At 43.6% G+C, this 18,112-nt stretch overlaps 1 protein-coding gene across 1 annotated transcript in view; it reads left to right on the top strand.

The window, feature by feature from the left end:
• The window catches only part of CELF6 (CUGBP Elav-like family member 6), a 32,889-nt gene extending 15,974 nt beyond the window's left edge, over window positions 1-16,915 (top strand). Inside the window, exons 5-10 of the mRNA XM_025164420.2 lie at window positions 348-492; window positions 1,709-1,858; window positions 4,904-4,984; window positions 7,733-7,876; window positions 10,134-10,289; window positions 16,092-16,915. Coding sequence (XP_025020188.2) covers window positions 348-492; window positions 1,709-1,858; window positions 4,904-4,984; window positions 7,733-7,876; window positions 10,134-10,261 — 648 coding nt within the window. The 3' untranslated portion in view covers window positions 10,262-10,289; window positions 16,092-16,915. The remainder of the gene's footprint in view (window positions 1-347; window positions 493-1,708; window positions 1,859-4,903; window positions 4,985-7,732; window positions 7,877-10,133; window positions 10,290-16,091) is intronic.
• Window positions 16,916-18,112: the final 1,197 nt, after the last annotated feature.

Genomic DNA, 18,112 nt, shown 5'->3' on the forward strand with positions numbered 1-18,112 from the left:
CCTAGCCTTAGCCCAGCTGGTTAGGGTGGACTTTTTTACATGGCTCACTGTGAGGGTTGATGAAAGAAGCTATGTCAAGGTTGTTGGCCATTTGAAGGCATCATTTCAATGTCCTTTGAAGCCCTTCCTATGACTAGGACTTCATCAAGAACGCAAATATGCCCAGGGTCCATTGGGGGGTGGGAGGGCCTTCCTTGGAGATTGTCCCTGAGTATCTGTCTTCAGCTGCAAAGTTCAAACTAATGTCATCCCTCCTTCCCCTCTTCCTTTTCTTCTGTCCTCCACTCTCTTTCCCTGGCTGGCCCCCTTTCCTACTCTCCCCCCATGTGTGTCTTTCTTTCCTTAAGATAATGCAGCAACAGGCGGCCCTCATGGCTGCCGCGCAAGGAAGTTGCCTCAACCCCATGGCAGCCATCGCAGCAGCACAGATGCAACAGATGGCCGCTTTTAACGTGAGCGGTTTGGTGGCTGCTCCTATGACGCCCTCGTCAGGTATGGTGTGGCTGCATGATCGTGGGCTCGTCAGAGCAAAGGTGGCCGGGCAGAAGTCCACTTAGCATCAGAGCCTTATCGATGGTGGCCCCCTGCCTCCGATCTTCCTATCAGGGAAGATAGATGCCCAAGGTGGACTTTTCTGACCTCTCGGCCTCAGAGGAAGGTCTTATTGTGCAAAGGAACAGCCCTGGAATTGTTGCTAGAAAAGGAAGAATTGAACATTGACGGAAAGGCCCCCCAAGTTTCAGTATACAGGCATACCTCGTTTTATTGCACTTCGCTTGATTGTGCTTCACAGATATTGTGTTTTTTTAACCAATTGAAGGTTTGTGGCAACCCTGCGTCGAGCAAGTCTATCAGATGGTGATCAGCATTTTTTTAGCAATGAAGTATTTTTAAATTAAGATATATACTTTTTTGTTTTTTTTAGACATAATGCTATTGAACACTTAATAGACTACAGCAGTGTTTCTCAGCCTTGGCAACTTTAAGATGTGTGGACTTCAACTCCCAGAATTCCCCAGCTGGCTGGGGAATTCTGGGAGTTGAAGTCCACACATCTTAAAGTTGCCAAGGTTGAGAAACACTGGACTACAGAATACTGTAAACATAACTTTTATATGCACTGGGAAACCAAAAAATTCATGTGACTCGCTTTACTGTGATATTTACTTTATTGTGATAGTCTGGAACTGAACCCACAATATCTCTGAGGTATGCCTGTAGTAGCACGTGTGCGCTAGTTTCAAGGAAATGTGTCTTTCCTGCTTCAATGCTTGAGCCCTGGATGGATATCCCCCATCCTCCAAAATCCATGGAGCTCCCACCCGAAAGATGGTCCTAAAAAACATGGCTATTCTCCCAGGCCTTTGAGTAGGGTGGTTTTGGAGCCCTGTCAGTGTTCTGTTAGTTGAGATCTCGTTGCCCAGAAGTTTTAGATTCTTCCTTTATCGTGTGGTTTTGTTTTGTTTTAAATGGTAAGCCACCTAGAGTCATTTTGATGTTGGGTGGCCTCCAAATCTAATAAAGAAACTAACTTCCTCCATTCCACCGCGGCTGCTTGAGATACAGAGGGAATGTGGATGGGGACAGAAGAGCAAAACCTATTCGCCTTATTTATGTTTCTTTCCCATGTCTTGCTCTGTGTTAATTCTGCTGCCCCCTCTGCATTCATCGCTCTCTCTTTTTGCCTTCTGTCTGCCTGGTGTTTTAGGTACAAGCACACCTCCAGGGATCAGCACAGCTCCAGTCCCCAGCATAGCTACGCCCATTGGAGTGAATGGGTTTAGTCCTCTCCCACCGCAGACTAATGGACAGCCAGCATCGGAAACCATTTACACCAACGGGATTCATCCGTACCCAGGTAAGTTCTTGAACGAAGGAAGGGTCATCAGTCATGATGGTAGTGGGTGTATCGGTCTGTCCAAAAACAGGGGAGAAATACCCTTGCGGTTAGCCCAGCTCATCTTCTCATCCCACCCCCAGATCTCAGCCCCATACAACATCTGAGCTATCCCCTTGCCTTGGAATATTTTAAGTTCAGGGGCTACCACTTCTCCTCCTTTAGAATAGAAAAACTTCAGAATAGCACCCACTGTACGCTGGGCAGTGGCTAAGGCAGTAGGAAATGTGTTTTCCATATAGTGGACTTATGAAAAGTGATGCCTAGAAGGTTGGGCATTAATCTCACACCTACACCTCCCTGGGTGCAACTACATCCTTGTGGTGCTGTAATGGGTGTTTTTGCAGCTCCAAGACTGGCACCATTTGCCCAGAGCTGCCATATATGGGCTGGAAAAGCCCAGTGTTCAGATGGCAGCAAAGAGATACTAAGACTCCTATGTCTTTGTTGTTATCTATTCATTGCCCAGGTTTTTGGCAAATCCAGATATGCCAGCCCTACCTTAGCCTAACATGCTAAGAGCTTCCCAACCTGGGTGTCCTCCCAACGTGTGGACTTCAATTCCCAGAATTCTCAGCAGTGGCAGAGTAGGGGTCTCTGGGAGTGGAAGTCCATCCTTCGGGAAGGTGCCCAGGGTTGGGGAAAATGACACAAAGGCAACTAGCCAGGTTGATGCAACGGCAGCTTGTTACGTTTCCTCAGTGGCGATCCTTAGCAGAATCCAACCTTTGCTATGATGATGGAGCTGGTGGCATAATGGGGCATCATCCGATTTGCTCCCCTACCCAATGGGTTTTGTAGTTGCTGGGAGGTTTGCAATAAAGAATAAGGCTCTGTGAAGTGTGGCCTGGGAATAAGACATGAGGGCAGAGGGCTCAAGTAAGAATTGTGAGTTCATTGCACAAAGGAACTCACGATAGGATGGTGTTTCTGCAACTCAGCCACTTTAAGACCTGTGGGGTTCAACTCCCAGCAATTGCTGGCTAGGGAATTCTGGGAGTTGAAGTCCACAGGTCTTAAAGTGGCCAAACTGGAGAAACACTGCTGTAGAGGAAAGGCTATAGCTGATCATTTTGTATCATCCACAGAGTGGTGGCCACATATGGCTTGCAGGAACTGGAATCTGAAGCCAAGTATTAGGTTGGGCTTCACATCCTAGTTCCTGGAAACCAATAATGGGTCATTTCAGATTTCCAGACTCCCCCAAATACAATTCAAAGACTGCAAAGGTGGGGTTTAAGAGGGCGGCCTCTGTGCCCTCCTTAATTCAACTGTTTGGCTGAATGTGTTGTGTGAACCATTGCTACTGCAGACTGTAAAGCCCCTCAAACAAAACCCCCAACGGGGGCAATGGGATTTTTCTCATTATCCAGGTAACATAAATAACAAAACCGTTCTTAGAAATGAGCAACATTGTTCCTTCAGATGTTGCTAAAAGACATCTCCCACCTGTATGTGCTGGCCTAGCCCGTGGGAAAGGATGATGGGAGTTGGCATCCATGACATCTGGATGGCCACAGGTTGCTCTGCCCAGGGACTGCAAGTCAAAGAGGAGGATCACATCCCCTCCTAGTAGCTCTGACCCCTGATCACACTGCTCTGAAAGCTGTTCTCCGATTGAGTCTGCTTATTCTCGTCCTTCTTCCTTCTTTTCTCTTCCCAGCTCAAAGTCCCACTGTGGCCGACCCCCTCCAACAAGCCTACGCAGGCATGCAGCACTATGCAGGTCTCAACATTGCTTTGCCCCCGTCCCCCCTCCCCATTCTCCCTCTGTCTCTTCCTCTTTTCCTGCACCTTTCTTTGTTTCTGTCCCTTTGCCACCTTTGTAATACAACGAGGGTGTGTGAGAGGAAACGGGCTTCACTTCTTTGGCACGTGTGAAGAGCATGATTACTTTAGGGAGAAGGATGGATGGTTAGCAAACACCTTGGCATTCAAACACAGATTGTGCTTGAGTGAGAAAGCTTCCTCACAGGTAGGGATTGAAAAGAGCGTTGATCGTGGATCATGCTACAAATGATCTTCAGGGTTAGGCTTCCAACAGATTTATACAGGGACAAATTTTACTGGGAAAAAAGTCTGTGGTGGGGCAGAGAGGGGCTGGATTTACCTTCTTAATTATACAAGATTTCCAAGAGTCTTCCATGTTCTGTGAAAGTGCATTGCATGCTTCCAGTGCGTGGCTGTTTCCCAAGTGGTGTGTCTTTCTCCAGTGCTCCCTGGAATGACCAAGGGACTATATGGCTTGGCAATTCCCTTGGTCCCCTTAGTGATCCAGCACATTTTTCTCCCCATTCTGTCCTGCTCAGTTGGATGGGCTGTGGCATGGAGAAGAAGGGAGAGGGCTGGAAATCAGATGAAAGCTCTACTTCTGAGCCCCTTGAAGACAGGGCTTCATTGTGATTTTCCACCATCTTCTTTCTCTGCAGCCCTCCATGTCACAGCACATCTCCTGATCATCTTGGAGAGGCTGTGGTGGTTGATAGAGAAAAGACTAAGCAAATCCACCAGTTCCATAAGACAGACAAATCTCTAAATCTAAACAGCTTTCTAAGTATTTTGGACTCCAACACCCAGCCAGCATGACCAATAGTAGTGTGAGTAGTAATCCAAAACACCAGCTTGTGTTCATTAATCTGATCCAACATGTTCAGTTTATATAAAATTCAATGCAGCACAAGTTTTCTCCAGATCAACCAAGCTATACAATACAATCTTCTGTCTTAGAACTCTTTGTATTTCATGTTGTACAAGGCCATTTGGGGGGCTGTGCACAAGCACTCTGTGTGTGTGTGTGTGTGTGTGTGTGTGAGAGAGAGAGAGAGAGAGAGAGAGAGAGAGAGAGAGAGATGCATGTGTTTTCAGAACTGAATCAGGTCAGGTTCGTGGTGGGTCATGACCATTCTCACTTGGGACCACAGCCATTGGTTTGGTGTCATCATTTCTCCCCATGAAGGCAGGGTGTTATGTTTGATTGGGCCTGATCCTTCTGTTTTTGTGTTCTAGCAGCATATCCAGCCGCCTATGCACCAATCAGCCAAGCCTTCCCACAGCAAACTCCCATCATCCCCCAACAGCAGAGAGAAGGTGAGGTGGAACAGAAAGGCTGGGTCTCAGGGAGGAGGGGGGACCACATCCCATAGAGCACAAGGTCTCCTGAGCAACTTTCTGCTTTGGGTGGGACCAAGATCGAGGTGGCTTCCTAGAAATGTGAGAGAAGCCTCTCTAAAAGTGTCAGTGTAGCTCAACTGACATAAAACAATAAGTATATAAGAAGAACGTAGAAAGGATAGACAAGTTTAAAAAAGGGTATCCTGTCTTTCAGGAGAACATACAGTGTTTAAAACCAATTCTTTAAACATACAAAACCATGCTAAAACCATGAAAAACAGTGGGTTCATGTTCCTCAGCACTCTACACTAAAATGTGTTTTTTTTATTGTGGCTTAACATTCTGTATAAGCCAAGCCATTTTGGCTAGTTCACTAAACCATGTGAACACTGCTAAAGAGTGCATTTAGATCTAACCCTAAACCAAGAGATAGTATCATGAAAATTTTTCTCACATTTTTTCTCCCATGTAACCACAAGGAAGAAATTGTAACTGTTCACTTTTGTCTAGACTAATCCCTTGTCATCCGAACAATAAAACAGAGGTCAGTCTTAACTATGGTAATGAAGACAAGCCACCTTTATAAACTTTGGTTCAAAGTCAGCATGTTTCTTCTAAATGATGCTTAATTCCATCACAGTTAGCTTGGGTTCAAATGATCCAGAAAGGTTTGTGTGTATGCCTTTGAGTCAGTTTTTGACTCCTGGCGACTGCCTGGCCAAGTCTTCGCAGTTTTCTTGGCAAGATTTCAGAAGTGGCTTGCCATTGCCTGCTTCCTAGGGCTGAGAGAGAGTGAGGAGATGGGTGGCATATAAATTTAATAAATAAATAAATAAGGTCACCCAGCTGGCTTTGTGCCTAGGTGGGACTAGAACCCACGGTCTCCCGTTTTCTACCTGGTACCTTCACCAGTACACCAAAGGAAGCGCTCCATAACTTCTCTGTGTGGCTGTAATGCAGGAAAGAAATTCCTAAGAATTGGTAGATAGGCCAAGTAATTTCTACATTATTTTAAAATGTTAGGTGGAACGCAGCCTCTTTGGACATGGCTTGAATACTAGGGGTGTGCAAAATATTTGCAGCTTAAGAATCTTCTATTTTGAATCCAACACAGTTATTTCAGTTTTAATATTCCAAAAGCCTTCTGAGCTTGAAATGGAACACTTTCCAGCTCAAAACCCTTCCTAATTAGTTAGAGCAATCTATTTCAAATGTGACACATTTTGGGTTCAAGTTGCTTTGTGTATCCCTATTTAACAGCAGTCCCCTTGTTTATGCCATCTTGCCTTTTCATAAACGAGCACCCTACTTTCAAACCTTAAGCTGGCTTAATTAAAAATGGAATTTGTTTTTTTCCCAGAGCTGGCACAGTTCCTTCTGATAATGTAAAAGTCGCCTCCCTTGTGAACTCTCAGCCAGTGCTAAAAAGACATGGTAGAGAAAGATCTTTGTCTGACTAGTTCATACACATTCAGATCTAATTTGTAGGTCATTTGGAGGAGGAACAGTGGTGGGCAAATTGACACCGACATCAATAGTGAGCAACCAGTGAGAAGATGCAAATATTGACCAGAGCAGGTGATGTAGAAGGTTGAAGGACATTCGAGTAGGGTGGCAGGAATCTAGCACATGAGACAATGGAAACAAAACCAGAGAAGAGTGTGAATAATGGAAAACAATGAAAAAAGGGAGGTGAATTGGAAAGCGACACCTAAATTGTAAGAGAAGGAAAGGCGCTGAGTGATTCAGAGGCATTGGGGATGTTCTAATAAGTGTTAGAAGAACATGGAGCTCTGTTAACTTGCATTCTCACATTAGAATAGGGGATTTTCACAGCTTTTCCCATGGAAAGGACGTAGCTGAGTTGAATGTATGCAGACGTTATCTTTTTCATAGGCCATGATAATGCATCATCTATCAACATGAAGCATTATGTTTGAAAACTCGGATCCTACATGTCAATTAGGCCAATGAATCTGTACCAGTTTTCCTCAATTTAAGGACCTTCCAGATACATAGAGTTCAACTCCCAGTATTCCAAGCCAGCATAATCATTGCTGGAAATTCTGGACATTAGCTGGCTTACAATCTCTTTGGGAGAGAAAGCTGACATATAACCTTTCTCCGTTGTTCTACAGGATGCCCGTGTGCTTACCAAAGTGTCTGTAAAATATGTTGTGATCTAGATTTTTCCAGGGCTGGAATGCAGAAAGTTTCTGTAGCTAACAGCTACTTAACATAGGGACAAGCTCTTTTGGATCATCCTCTAGTAGCATTACCTTTAAACTCCAAGCATTGAAAATTTACTATCTGTGATGGGAGTAACCTCTCACCTCATTTAGGCCAACAGTCAGGATGTAATCAAAGAAGCAAGGTTCTTCTGAGCCTTTCAGATGAGTCCAGTTGCACCTGAAAAACCACATGCCAACAACTCCATTCAATGAATGTGTTGTAGACAATACAATATGACTGTGGGCCGTTTTAGCTAAGGATTATGTGAATTGAAAATCAATACATTTCGAAAGCATCCGAGGGGGAAGATTTATTTAGCAAATCAATGGGGGGGGGGGTAAATTTTTTTTAAGTGCATTGACAAAACACAAATGCATTAAGGATTCAAATGCAATGGCTGACAAGAAAGTTGCCCAGTGTTTGGTACTTGGTCTCTTTTCCTCTTACACAACTTCCTTTCCTCTGTTTTGTGCACCTATGTTGCCGTCCTAGGTCCTGAAGGCTGTAACCTCTTCATTTATCACCTGCCCCAGGAGTTTGGCGATGCAGAACTCATGCAGATGTTCCTACCTTTTGGCAGCGTCATCTCTGCCAAAGTTTTTGTTGACCGTGCCACCAACCAAAGTAAATGCTTTGGTAAGTTCCAGTAGGCTTGCTTCAAGGTTCGCTTAGCAGCTGATCTGGTACTTTAAACTAGGAATGCCCTTGGACAGCAAGTTAGTGCAAAAGGTGAGATGTCAGCAAAGGGACATGCAAGGGACGAGATGCTGATTCAAGCTGAGCATTGACAAGGGTCAGGCCCAGGCAATGGTCAAATAGACTTTACAGTCCAAGTCAGAAATTGGGGGGGAGAAGTCAGCGAGCAGACTAAGACCTTGCCCTAAACCCAAGACACGGAGACTTGAGTCTAGGACAGAGATCAGACGTAAGTTACACCCAAAATGAACCCCCTAAATAAGTAGACTGGTAATCTCAGCACCGTAATTTCATCCAATCTTGTGTGAAAATACAGTACCAACCTCTTGCAAGATATCGGCATTTTCATCCTGAGATCGTGTAAGATCCCATGTGAAAACACCAAAGTCTCATGAAATTTGGCAAACTTTTGAGATTTCAGCCATTAAAAAAAAAATTACTTTTGTAAGAAAGTAATTAATTTTGGAATTCCCGAGAAGCCATCTGGGGTGCAACATGATTCCTGTGGGTACTACACTACACAACCTCTCGGCTAGTTTTTTGCTAGAATATTTATTTGTATATTGGTTTCTTTGGACAGTCCAGTCCCGAAGCTTAGATTATTTTCTCTGAGCACACAATTCAAACTGCCATATTGGCAGCAGAAACAGATAACAATAATCTGGGAAGTAAGGCCAGAGCTTGGTGGATAGAGGTCCACGTTCAAGACTTCCTCACTAGTGCCCTACAATAATGTCAGTGTGTTTGTGTAAATTGAGATGGGATGATGGAATAACGATGTCCCAATGACATGATTTAAAGAGCTCTCCAATGAGCAAATGCAACTCCCACATTTGAGCTGGAACTGCTGAGAATTGGAACCCATCCCTTGAAAGACATCAGCACAAGGAAGACGGGTTTGGGCGAAGACAAGAGTAAGAGACTTACTCTATCTAAATTATATTTTCCCTGGAGTTAAAGAACCTTAGAATAGGGGACTTTGCTATTTCCAGCCCTTTGTGTCTATGGTATAGTTTGGAACTTTCAGACGATGTTATAAAGAAGGTGACCCAAAAGATTTGCCTCTTCTGAGTGGCCAAGGTATTTTCTGTGAAACAGTGGCTCTGGCTGTCAGGTGTACTTTTACGTGAACGTTGTGCCAAACCATGTCTTGGACCTTCTGAAGAGTTTTCTTTCCCTACAGAACAAGCTTTATTCTTTGGGTGCTTGAGCATTGCTTTCAAATTTCTCTTGATGGGGTTGTTGAAGTTAATCTTTCTGTTAGAGGGGGAAGCAGCTGCTGAGATGGTGACGTGCTTCTCCATCTCTCTGATGACAGAGAGGCTGCCTCCACTGACTGCCTCCACTTCCCCATGTAAGCCAATGATAGGAGTTACCTTCCTTTGTAACGCACCAGAAGTGTGAGCAGCCAGGGAAGCTGCAGAACGCCAGAGAGAGGATTGTGCAAGAAAGCACAGACATTCACAGGCACATCTTACCCACCTTGAGCACCAAATAAATGCAGGGACAGGTACCTGTCAGGGAAAAAACCTCATTAAACATGGGAGACAGACACACCGTAACATAAGTCACTTCAAAGTTCTAAAAGCTTTATTAAATGTTAGTTCAATAAGCAAGTAAAATTCAACCAATAGCATACAAGGAACTCACTTAGATTCACACTGCAATGCCGACCATCTTGACCAAGCTGTCAGGTAGACAGCTGGACCAAAATTGTACCGTCCCCTTAGTTGCAATCCCTTTTATCCTCAAAAACCACAAACCACAGACATGACTCCCAGGATTTGCAACTGAATCATAACTTCCTTGGTGCTAATTTTACCAGACTTTACCAGACTTCCCTTGTCACGTCTTTTCCCATCAGCAATTTGCTTAGTCTTGCAAGTTTCCTGTTATTGCCCTACAGGCCATATTTTAGCTAACTTGGCTTTATTAATGCAATCAAAACTAACATTAAAACATATAGAAGGCTACTAATAATTTTCCTCTCACATACCCCACTTAGAGGAATTTTCTTCTTGGCCAAAAATTTCAGAAGCAAATTCTCTTTCATTCAATCCCCCACAACGGGTAAGAGGATATGCAGTTTATGGAGCCAGGTGCTAACAGATGTGCTTCCTTTCATTTTTCTCTTCTCACCCTTCACCAACCCCATCGCCCCATTGCTCACTTCTCCGGCTGGCGGCTCCCTTCCCAGGTTTCGTCAGTTTTGACAATCCAACTAGTGCCCAGGCAGCCATTCAAGCCATGAACGGCTTCCAGATCGGCATGAAGAGGCTAAAGGTCCAATTAAAGAGGCCAAAAGATGCAAACCGACCCTACTGATCCCTGTTCACCCCGGATCTGAAAACAGGTAAGGCGTTGGCAGGCGATGCCTCAGCCAGGCAACCAACAGGAAAGTTCAGGAAGACAGTAGCAGGAATCTGCCTTTCTTCTCAGATAACAAGGAGGCAAAATGACTGTCTTCTAATCATGGGTGTCCATAGTGAGTGGCAAGTAATGAAACACGTGTGACATCATCATGCAATTACTATGATTTAGGTACCTGGGTCAAGCATCAGGACACATGTACGTAATGGTAGCATGATGATGTCACCCAAGGCAAGTCATCTGAGGCTTCATTGCAGTTTGCTGTGGGGGGGCTCTATTCCTGGTATTCATATCTGTTGGGGAGGTGAAGGCCTGATTGGAAATTTTGCCCCAAAGAGAAATTAACGGAGTAGAGAACCACCAAAGGGGTATCCAGTTTAAGGTGGATGATCTCAAGGGGTTTGGGGTTTTGAGCCAAACTATATCTTGGCAGGACATATCTTACAGTCTACAGTGGTACCTCGGGTCACGAACTTAATTCGTTCTGCGACTCTAGTCGCGACCCAAATTGGTCGCAACCCGAATCAAATTTTCCCATAAGGTTCAATGTAAATACGGTTAATCCGTTCTGAACCATATGTATTTTTTTTAAAACCATAAAAATATGACACAAAGTACAGTACAGTACAGTATGAAGAGAGAGAACACTAACCTTGCTTGAGGCGTGGAGGACAGGAAGGCGGGTGGGAAGGCGGTTATTGTTTGGAGGGAGAGTCCCCCTCCCTACAGGAAGCCACGACCACGTGTGTCAGCAGGGAAAATGGCCGCGGATCCTGTTCATCACCCGATGCAGAGTTTGTGAACGGAAGCAAAATTTTGCGAACGGTGCTGTTCATGACCCGAATTGGTCTTGAACAGAAGCATTCGTGACCCGAGGTACCACTGTACTTTGTAAGTTAAGTCCACTTAGCTTCCTCTTTGCTGGGTTGTGTAGAAAGAGGAATCATTTTAAGCTGGAAAATGTGAGTGTCTGTTTGTAAGAGGGAGAGAGAGAGGATCTGTTTGTGCATGTGCGTGCAAGTGCCTGCAGAAAGGTGGAAATACAAGAAGGGCCCTGATGGGTGAGATCAAAAGTCTATCTATTCCACTTTCTGTGGACCTAGCAAATGCCAGTGGGAAGCCCTCTGGCAGAAAATGAGTGAGAAAATATCCTTCTACAACTTATGTTCAAGCTCATAACTATCTCCGAAACTGGTTGGGAATAAAATGCCATCATGATTAGTGGTCATCAATATCCTTCTCCTCCATGAATCTATTCAATGGTTTGAAAATCCATCTAAGTTGGTTGCCATCACCAGTTTTATGGCACTAAATTCCATCATTTGATGACACACTGGGAAACAACGTACTCCCTTTTGTCTTACCTAAACCTCCAACCATTCAGTTTCGCTGAGCTATTCTGGGTTCAGCTAATAGGAGACAGGCCCATGCCTCCAAATATCTATTCAGAAACAAAGTTGACTCTTCCTCCATCATAGTTCATGCATACGCTTAACACAGTATGGCAAAAAGGAAAGTAATCTCTTCATTACTCAGGTTATCCTTAGTTAGCCATCCATAGATAGAAATGTGTTGGGATAATTTACTGATGGAAAATATTATGCTAAATTTTAATGAGCAGTTGGGGGAATCAGCTTGATATAGATGTCCAATTAAGTGGCAGCACTAGCAGATCTCACCAAAAAACTTAGCAAGATCAGACTTGGTTACTTGGGTAAGAAATTCCAGAACTGAATTGGAAAGCAAAAAACATCATTCTGGAAAGAAGATGGTGAGAAATATTTCCATGTTGTTGCCAAGAACACAATGGAACCCAGATAGATGTCATGAAAAGCTCACTTTAAGGGGATATTTGGCTTTTAACATGCACATAGGTGCATGCATGCATAATATACAGGCATGTGGATACAGATACACATTTTCAAGTTTGTGCACTGACAACCTCACTTCCCCCACCTACTCCATTGCTCTATCGTTCTCCCAAGTGCCCCTTTTCTTGAACCCCACTTAGTGGGCAATTAGGTCAAATAAAAGGGGGAGAAAATAGATTCCCACCCCATTCTTGTAGTTGAAACTTGGTATGTCTGCACTGATTGGAGGACTGTCAGGAAGAAGCCCGGCATTTAAAGTCTTGTCACTCCAACTCAACCTCTTAAATTTCTGAAGGGCCACTGGAAACCATCCAGTGACATGGAGATGTCATTGAAAGGGGCTTATTTCCTCTCTCCCCAGCTCCCACCCCTGCAAATCTACTAGCTACAACAGTTCTATAACCTACTCGAGGATATTTGGTGGATTGGAAAGAACCTGGTTCGATGAAGTGGAGAGGCTTTCAGATCATATGGGATAAACATAGAAAATGATTCTTCACTGGTTCAGATTATGATCTGAGGAGATGCTGGAAGGAAAGGAAAATCTCTCTTGCTCGTAACATCACCAGAACCCAATAGATGCTATTTCCAACTCAGGGAATCTGGGGATTCAATATAAATATGTGGGTTCAGAAAGCCAACTTTGGAATTCTCGAGCAACAGAGAGATCTTTTTTCCTTGAGTGCCTTGCAAACAGGTTCATGATTTTGGTTCCAATCCTACTTGATGCCAGATAAATTTGAGTAGAGTCTTCTCGGTTCAGCATTCAGTTGTATACTTTGAAAGATTTTGAACATCGATGTATGCCAAACAATTGTTTTAAAGTACAGAGAGCAATCCTGCTCTTGGTTATCCTTGGCCATTGGGATCAGCCATTGGGTGGGCATCAGCATGTGCAAGAAAGCAGCCGTGGAGCATGTTAAAAGGGGAGAGGTGTAACCCAAGCCTTGACTTACTTTGGCCAAAGAAAGCTTGCCACCACTGGGCTCAGTAGAAAAGAAAAGAGGTCCAGTCAGGAATGCTTACCAAAAGACCAATGCTAGATGGTGTTAATAGAAGCATCCTATTCAGGACTGAAAAATACGTTTACAACTCAATTTAGGTTTGCTCATGATAATTTACATATCCAAGATAATTAAGTGGTATGCCCTGCCTAGAATTATATTACTTCTGAATCGAGATGAGCAATCACACAGTTTCACTCTCCTTCTTTTCTTTCTTTCTTTCTTTCTTTCTTTCTTTCTTTCTTTCTTTCTTTCTTTCTTTCTTTCTTTCTTCTCTCTCTCTCTCTCTCTCTCTCTCTCTCTCTCTCTCTCAGGGATTACTTTTTTAAACACCCCATTTGTATTTCAATCTGGGACATGGTTCTTCTAAATGTGTCACTTGGCCATATACCGTAAGGGCTTTTTTTGACTTTATTCCATTTTGAGTTCCATGGTTCCAAACAAAGGTAGGAATTCAAAGGAAAACAAGGAGGATTAGAAAAGGATTCCAAACTGGAAAATTGAAAAATGATTTGTCAGGCTTCTATCAGTTTTCTAAGCTTAGGAAAAAGAAGTTTAAAAAGCAAAGGAATCAACTTGTTAGAAAAGATATTGGTTTCTTTTAATGAGGCAGTATTTTAATTTCTTGGATACATGTTCTGGAATCAAGTATGGAACCTTTGCCTATCTTCTGCCTTCCTAAAATAACATCTTTCTGCATCCAGCTAGAAAATAGGAACCAGGGTGTCTATTTACCCATTGCTGAAAAATGAAATCCATCACATACAAAAAAAGAATGCAAATGTATGTACTCCGTACAGATGATGTAGACCTTGTATTCGCTAATTAATAGGTAGAAATGCAAATTTAATTTATTCTACTTGAAACAGAAATACAGGATCATCCATCCTGGAGAGGGTTGTGACTAGATGTTCACTAGATGACTGTTGTCCGGTGCTATTTGTACATAGGCAACATCTGGTCTCCCTTCTTTAGCTATGTTTGGACTGAACCAATTCCATGAAGGGGATGTGTGATGGAAAGGGTGGGGGGGACTTTCTGAGATAGTGGAACAGGAACCACCAGAAGAAACAATAACAACAACTGGGAACTCCATCAAACCGATTCATTTTTTTTCCTTTATATTTTTGTTTCCTCCGACCCATCCACTACTGTGTATCTCTAACCAGACCAGGCCAATCATAGCTCCAAGGATGACCCCACAGTTGCCTAGCAACCCTCTAGCTGTTATGGGAGATCCAAACACAAAACTCTCCCTTCCAAATTATCTGAAACTGTAAGTGACTTCACTCATGTTGTCATCGACCTCTCCGATGACGCCATGTGGCCAGTTGTAATCTTGTTGCATGAACTTGACGTTGATCTTTCTATATCTCTGCTTTATTTTTATTTTTTACTATTATTATTATTATTATTATTATCAGTTCTTCTTCCCACCCACCCCTTCCTCTTCTCTTCTGGCGGTTGTGCAGTGCCATATTGATGCCCATGGTGGATAGTTTTTGGAGTGCTGATTGGTCAGTCTTTTACTAGTTGTGGATTCTTTGAGCCCATAAACTCCACTTTGTCCTCCTTTGTATCTTCTTCTTTTCCTCTCTGTTGTGATGTGACAATGATGTATGTGCCCTTTATGTATGATCATGATGGCTGGATAAAATGGTTGGGGTTGACCTAAGAAATCAGGTTTGTAGAAGAAATAGCAAGTTAATTTACAGAATTCCCTATCCTCCTCCTGATATGTTGGATGTGAACTTTCATAGTCCCCTTCTCTGGGAGTGTTCAAGCAGCATCTACATAGCTATCTAACAGGGGTGTTTTAATTTGAATTTCTGTTTTGAGCAGGCGGTTGGATTAAATGGCCTCTTCCAACTCTTACATTCTAGGATTCCCAAAGTTTATGGAAGCTCGAGTCCAACATATCTGAGGATCACCAGGCTGGAAAATTATAGTTGTTTATATTTATAGCTTGTATTTTACCCCTCAAAAAAAGTACTATCATTGCACAAGCTCAAGAATGTAAAGATCTCCCTATAGGTTGATATCCAAATGCTCTTTTATAGCCGTTTAGAGCAAGCAGATGCTTTGTCTGCAGAAGCCTCGGGGTCAATCCCCAGCATTTCCAAGGTGGGCTGGGAAGAACTCCTATCTCAAACCTTAGGGAACTTGCCAGTAAGCTCACGGTACAGGGTCAGCAGACCAAGGATCTGATGTGGGACAAAGCAGCTCTGAAGGGAAGATGTTTCAACAGCTGGTGGTATCTGGCCAACTTTGTCTGGCTCCAAAGCTAAGCAGGGTCAGGTCTGGTTAGTATTTGGATGAGACATACCCTAGGGCCATAAGCTAGATGAGGAGGTCAAAAACTATCCCACGAGAAGGTAAACCCCTACCATGTTGTTGCCAGGATCACTAAGGACATGCCTGCAAAGACCCCAGAAGTCAATCCCAACTCAAGGGAGATTTGCTTTTACACCTTAATGTAAATATATTCAACGAGACAGGGAAAAAACAACAACCCTTAAGCCTGACCCGAAGGGAGATGTAAGAGCCCGTCCGCATATCCTGACAATCTCCTGAACGGACAAACTTCCAATGGACCTGGTAAACCTGGGCCCATTCGTATACCTAAAAGTCAGTTGGGGACCATTTACAACCGATTCTTTTTTCTATAGGATGGCGAGGCGCTCGTTTGTCTTCCAGGATACAAGAGAGATCCTGGAGTCTAGCCAGACTTCAGAATCCAGCTTTTCTTGGGCAGGCATTGAATGCAGTTGCCCTTTGGGGAAGCCCCAAGTAGGACACAGTTGCCCCATGCAGGCTTTTGGAGGCCTTCAGGCAGGACAGGTCCTCCGCAGCCACCATGTGCCCCCCTCCACCCTCCACCCTCCTTCACCTTCCCCCTCTGTCTTGCAGACTGGATGCCGTGCGGCATACGAAGAGTATTCCCCTTGTCCCATGTGCCGTATCCAGATTTGTAACTTTCTTTGCAACATATCACGGCGGAAAAGGAAGAGGTAGAGATCAACGCAGAGGGCGAAGCAGAGGTGCTCGTGAACGAGAGAGCTTCTTTTGTTACACTTTTTCTTTCTTTCTTTCCTTCTTTTTTTTTTTTTTTTTTGCCCTTTTTTTAAAAAGTTTTCAAATCGGTTGGGACTTGGTTTTCTGTTTTTTTTTTATTATTATTTTATTATGATTTTGGTCTCTTTAAGGCAAGAGAAAAAAAAGAAGGTGGTTGTGGCCAAACTTGGACCTGAGAGAAAGAGGCGTTGCTATTTGCCGACTCGAAACTCCACGGACGGGAACGGGGCCGCTGTAGAAGACTTTTTTTTTTGGAAAAAAAAAAATGAAGGGGGAAAAACAAAGCCAGCCTCCCTCGCAGCAGAAGGGTGGGACTTTGCGAGAGAAAAGGTTGCGGGCGTGACGCCTGCAGCTGGGACCAGCTTCTCTCAAAAGCACTTGTCCGAGATTCAAGATTCGGAAGCGGGAGGGAGAGGAAGATCTAAGCCAAAGCTGATGGGTTTGGACCAGGCGTGTTACGTTATACCTGGGAAACACTTTTGTTTTCAAAGGGGAATGAAAAAGGGAAATTGTTTTTCTCCGCGTCTGTTTGGGAAAAGAAAAATCAGTTGCTAAGAGGATGTTGAACCTAACAGAAGAGAGATATATATAAATAGGTCTATATACCTTTATCCCATGGATTGTGTAAGAGTCACAGTTTCTGCCCCAGTCCTGGGAGATCGGATTAACTTCTTTCAAAGTCATATCATTCCTTAGAGTTTAGGGACCAAAGGACTATTGCTTTTTTAATATATATATAAATATAAATATATATATATATATATAAATTAATTAATTTAAAAAACAAAAGAAAAAAAGAAAATCAAAGAGGTTTAAAAAAAAAAAAGAAGCAAGCAAGCAAACAGAAAACCTTCATATCCAAGCTACAAGTCGTGTCCAAGAGAAGGAAGCCTGCAACGAGCAGAAGTCGCTTCGTGAACAGCCTATCCAAGGCCGGTGGCTTCGTGACTGCATTGAACGCTGTAGGGTTTCAGTGAGCGGAACTGGGGCTGGGGCGGGGGGACTATTTATCCTGGCAGCAATTCATGCTCTCTCTTCTCCCCAAATAGAGGCTTAGTTTTCAAGAAATTTTGTTGGGGAAGGGGAGGGGAGAATGTAACGGCTGCCCCTGATCTGCTTCTCCTATGCTGAAAAGGAATATTTGATCAGTGCCAGAAGAGACACGGAACTAACGTGAGCATCAGTAGCTGTCTTCTGCAGACCGTTGGGCCTCGTGGCTCAGTTTTGCTACACTGAAGGTGCCCTGTTTGGAGACCCAGAGGGCCACCTTTGGCCTCTTACGTTACACAGTAGAGGCCCTGCTCCTAAAAGTAGGCAGGGTCCAGAGCAAAACTAAATTTGATTTAAATTAAATTTAGTGATGATTATTTTCCATGTACTTAAGAATGTTCTTTGGCCATTCAATGTGACAGTTTGGTGGCAACTTCTGGAGGTCTTTGGAGGATGATCCCAAGACTTTAAGGGGTCTTGGGGACTCTGTGCCACTCTGATATCCATGGACCAGCAATGACTCTCTAGGGTTTAGAGCAGTGGTTCTTAAACTGGGGGTAATTACCCCCAAGGGGGTACTTTGGGCATATCCTGGGGTAAAGGAACAATTTGTAATTGCTTCTTTGTGAGTTGAGCATCCATTTTGGGATTGCTGCTGTTGAGACACTTGTGTAAAACAACGGAATCTGGGTTTTTTTGTGGAGATAATTACATTATTCAAGACTAGGAAAAGGAATTATTAGGCCAAACAGTTTAAGAACCACTGATTTAGAGACAATTTTTTCCTCTCCATAGTTAGAGATGCTTAGAATTAAACCTGGAACATTCTTTGTTCTGTCTTTCTAAACTACAGTCCCTCCCTGGAA

The sequence above is a fragment of the Python bivittatus genome, unplaced genomic scaffold (assembly GCF_059951505.1).
Source record: "Python bivittatus isolate LINGU-HERP-01145 unplaced genomic scaffold, Pbiv_v1 ctg000530_np1212, whole genome shotgun sequence".
Classification (NCBI taxonomy): domain Eukaryota; kingdom Metazoa; phylum Chordata; class Lepidosauria; order Squamata; family Pythonidae; genus Python; species Python bivittatus.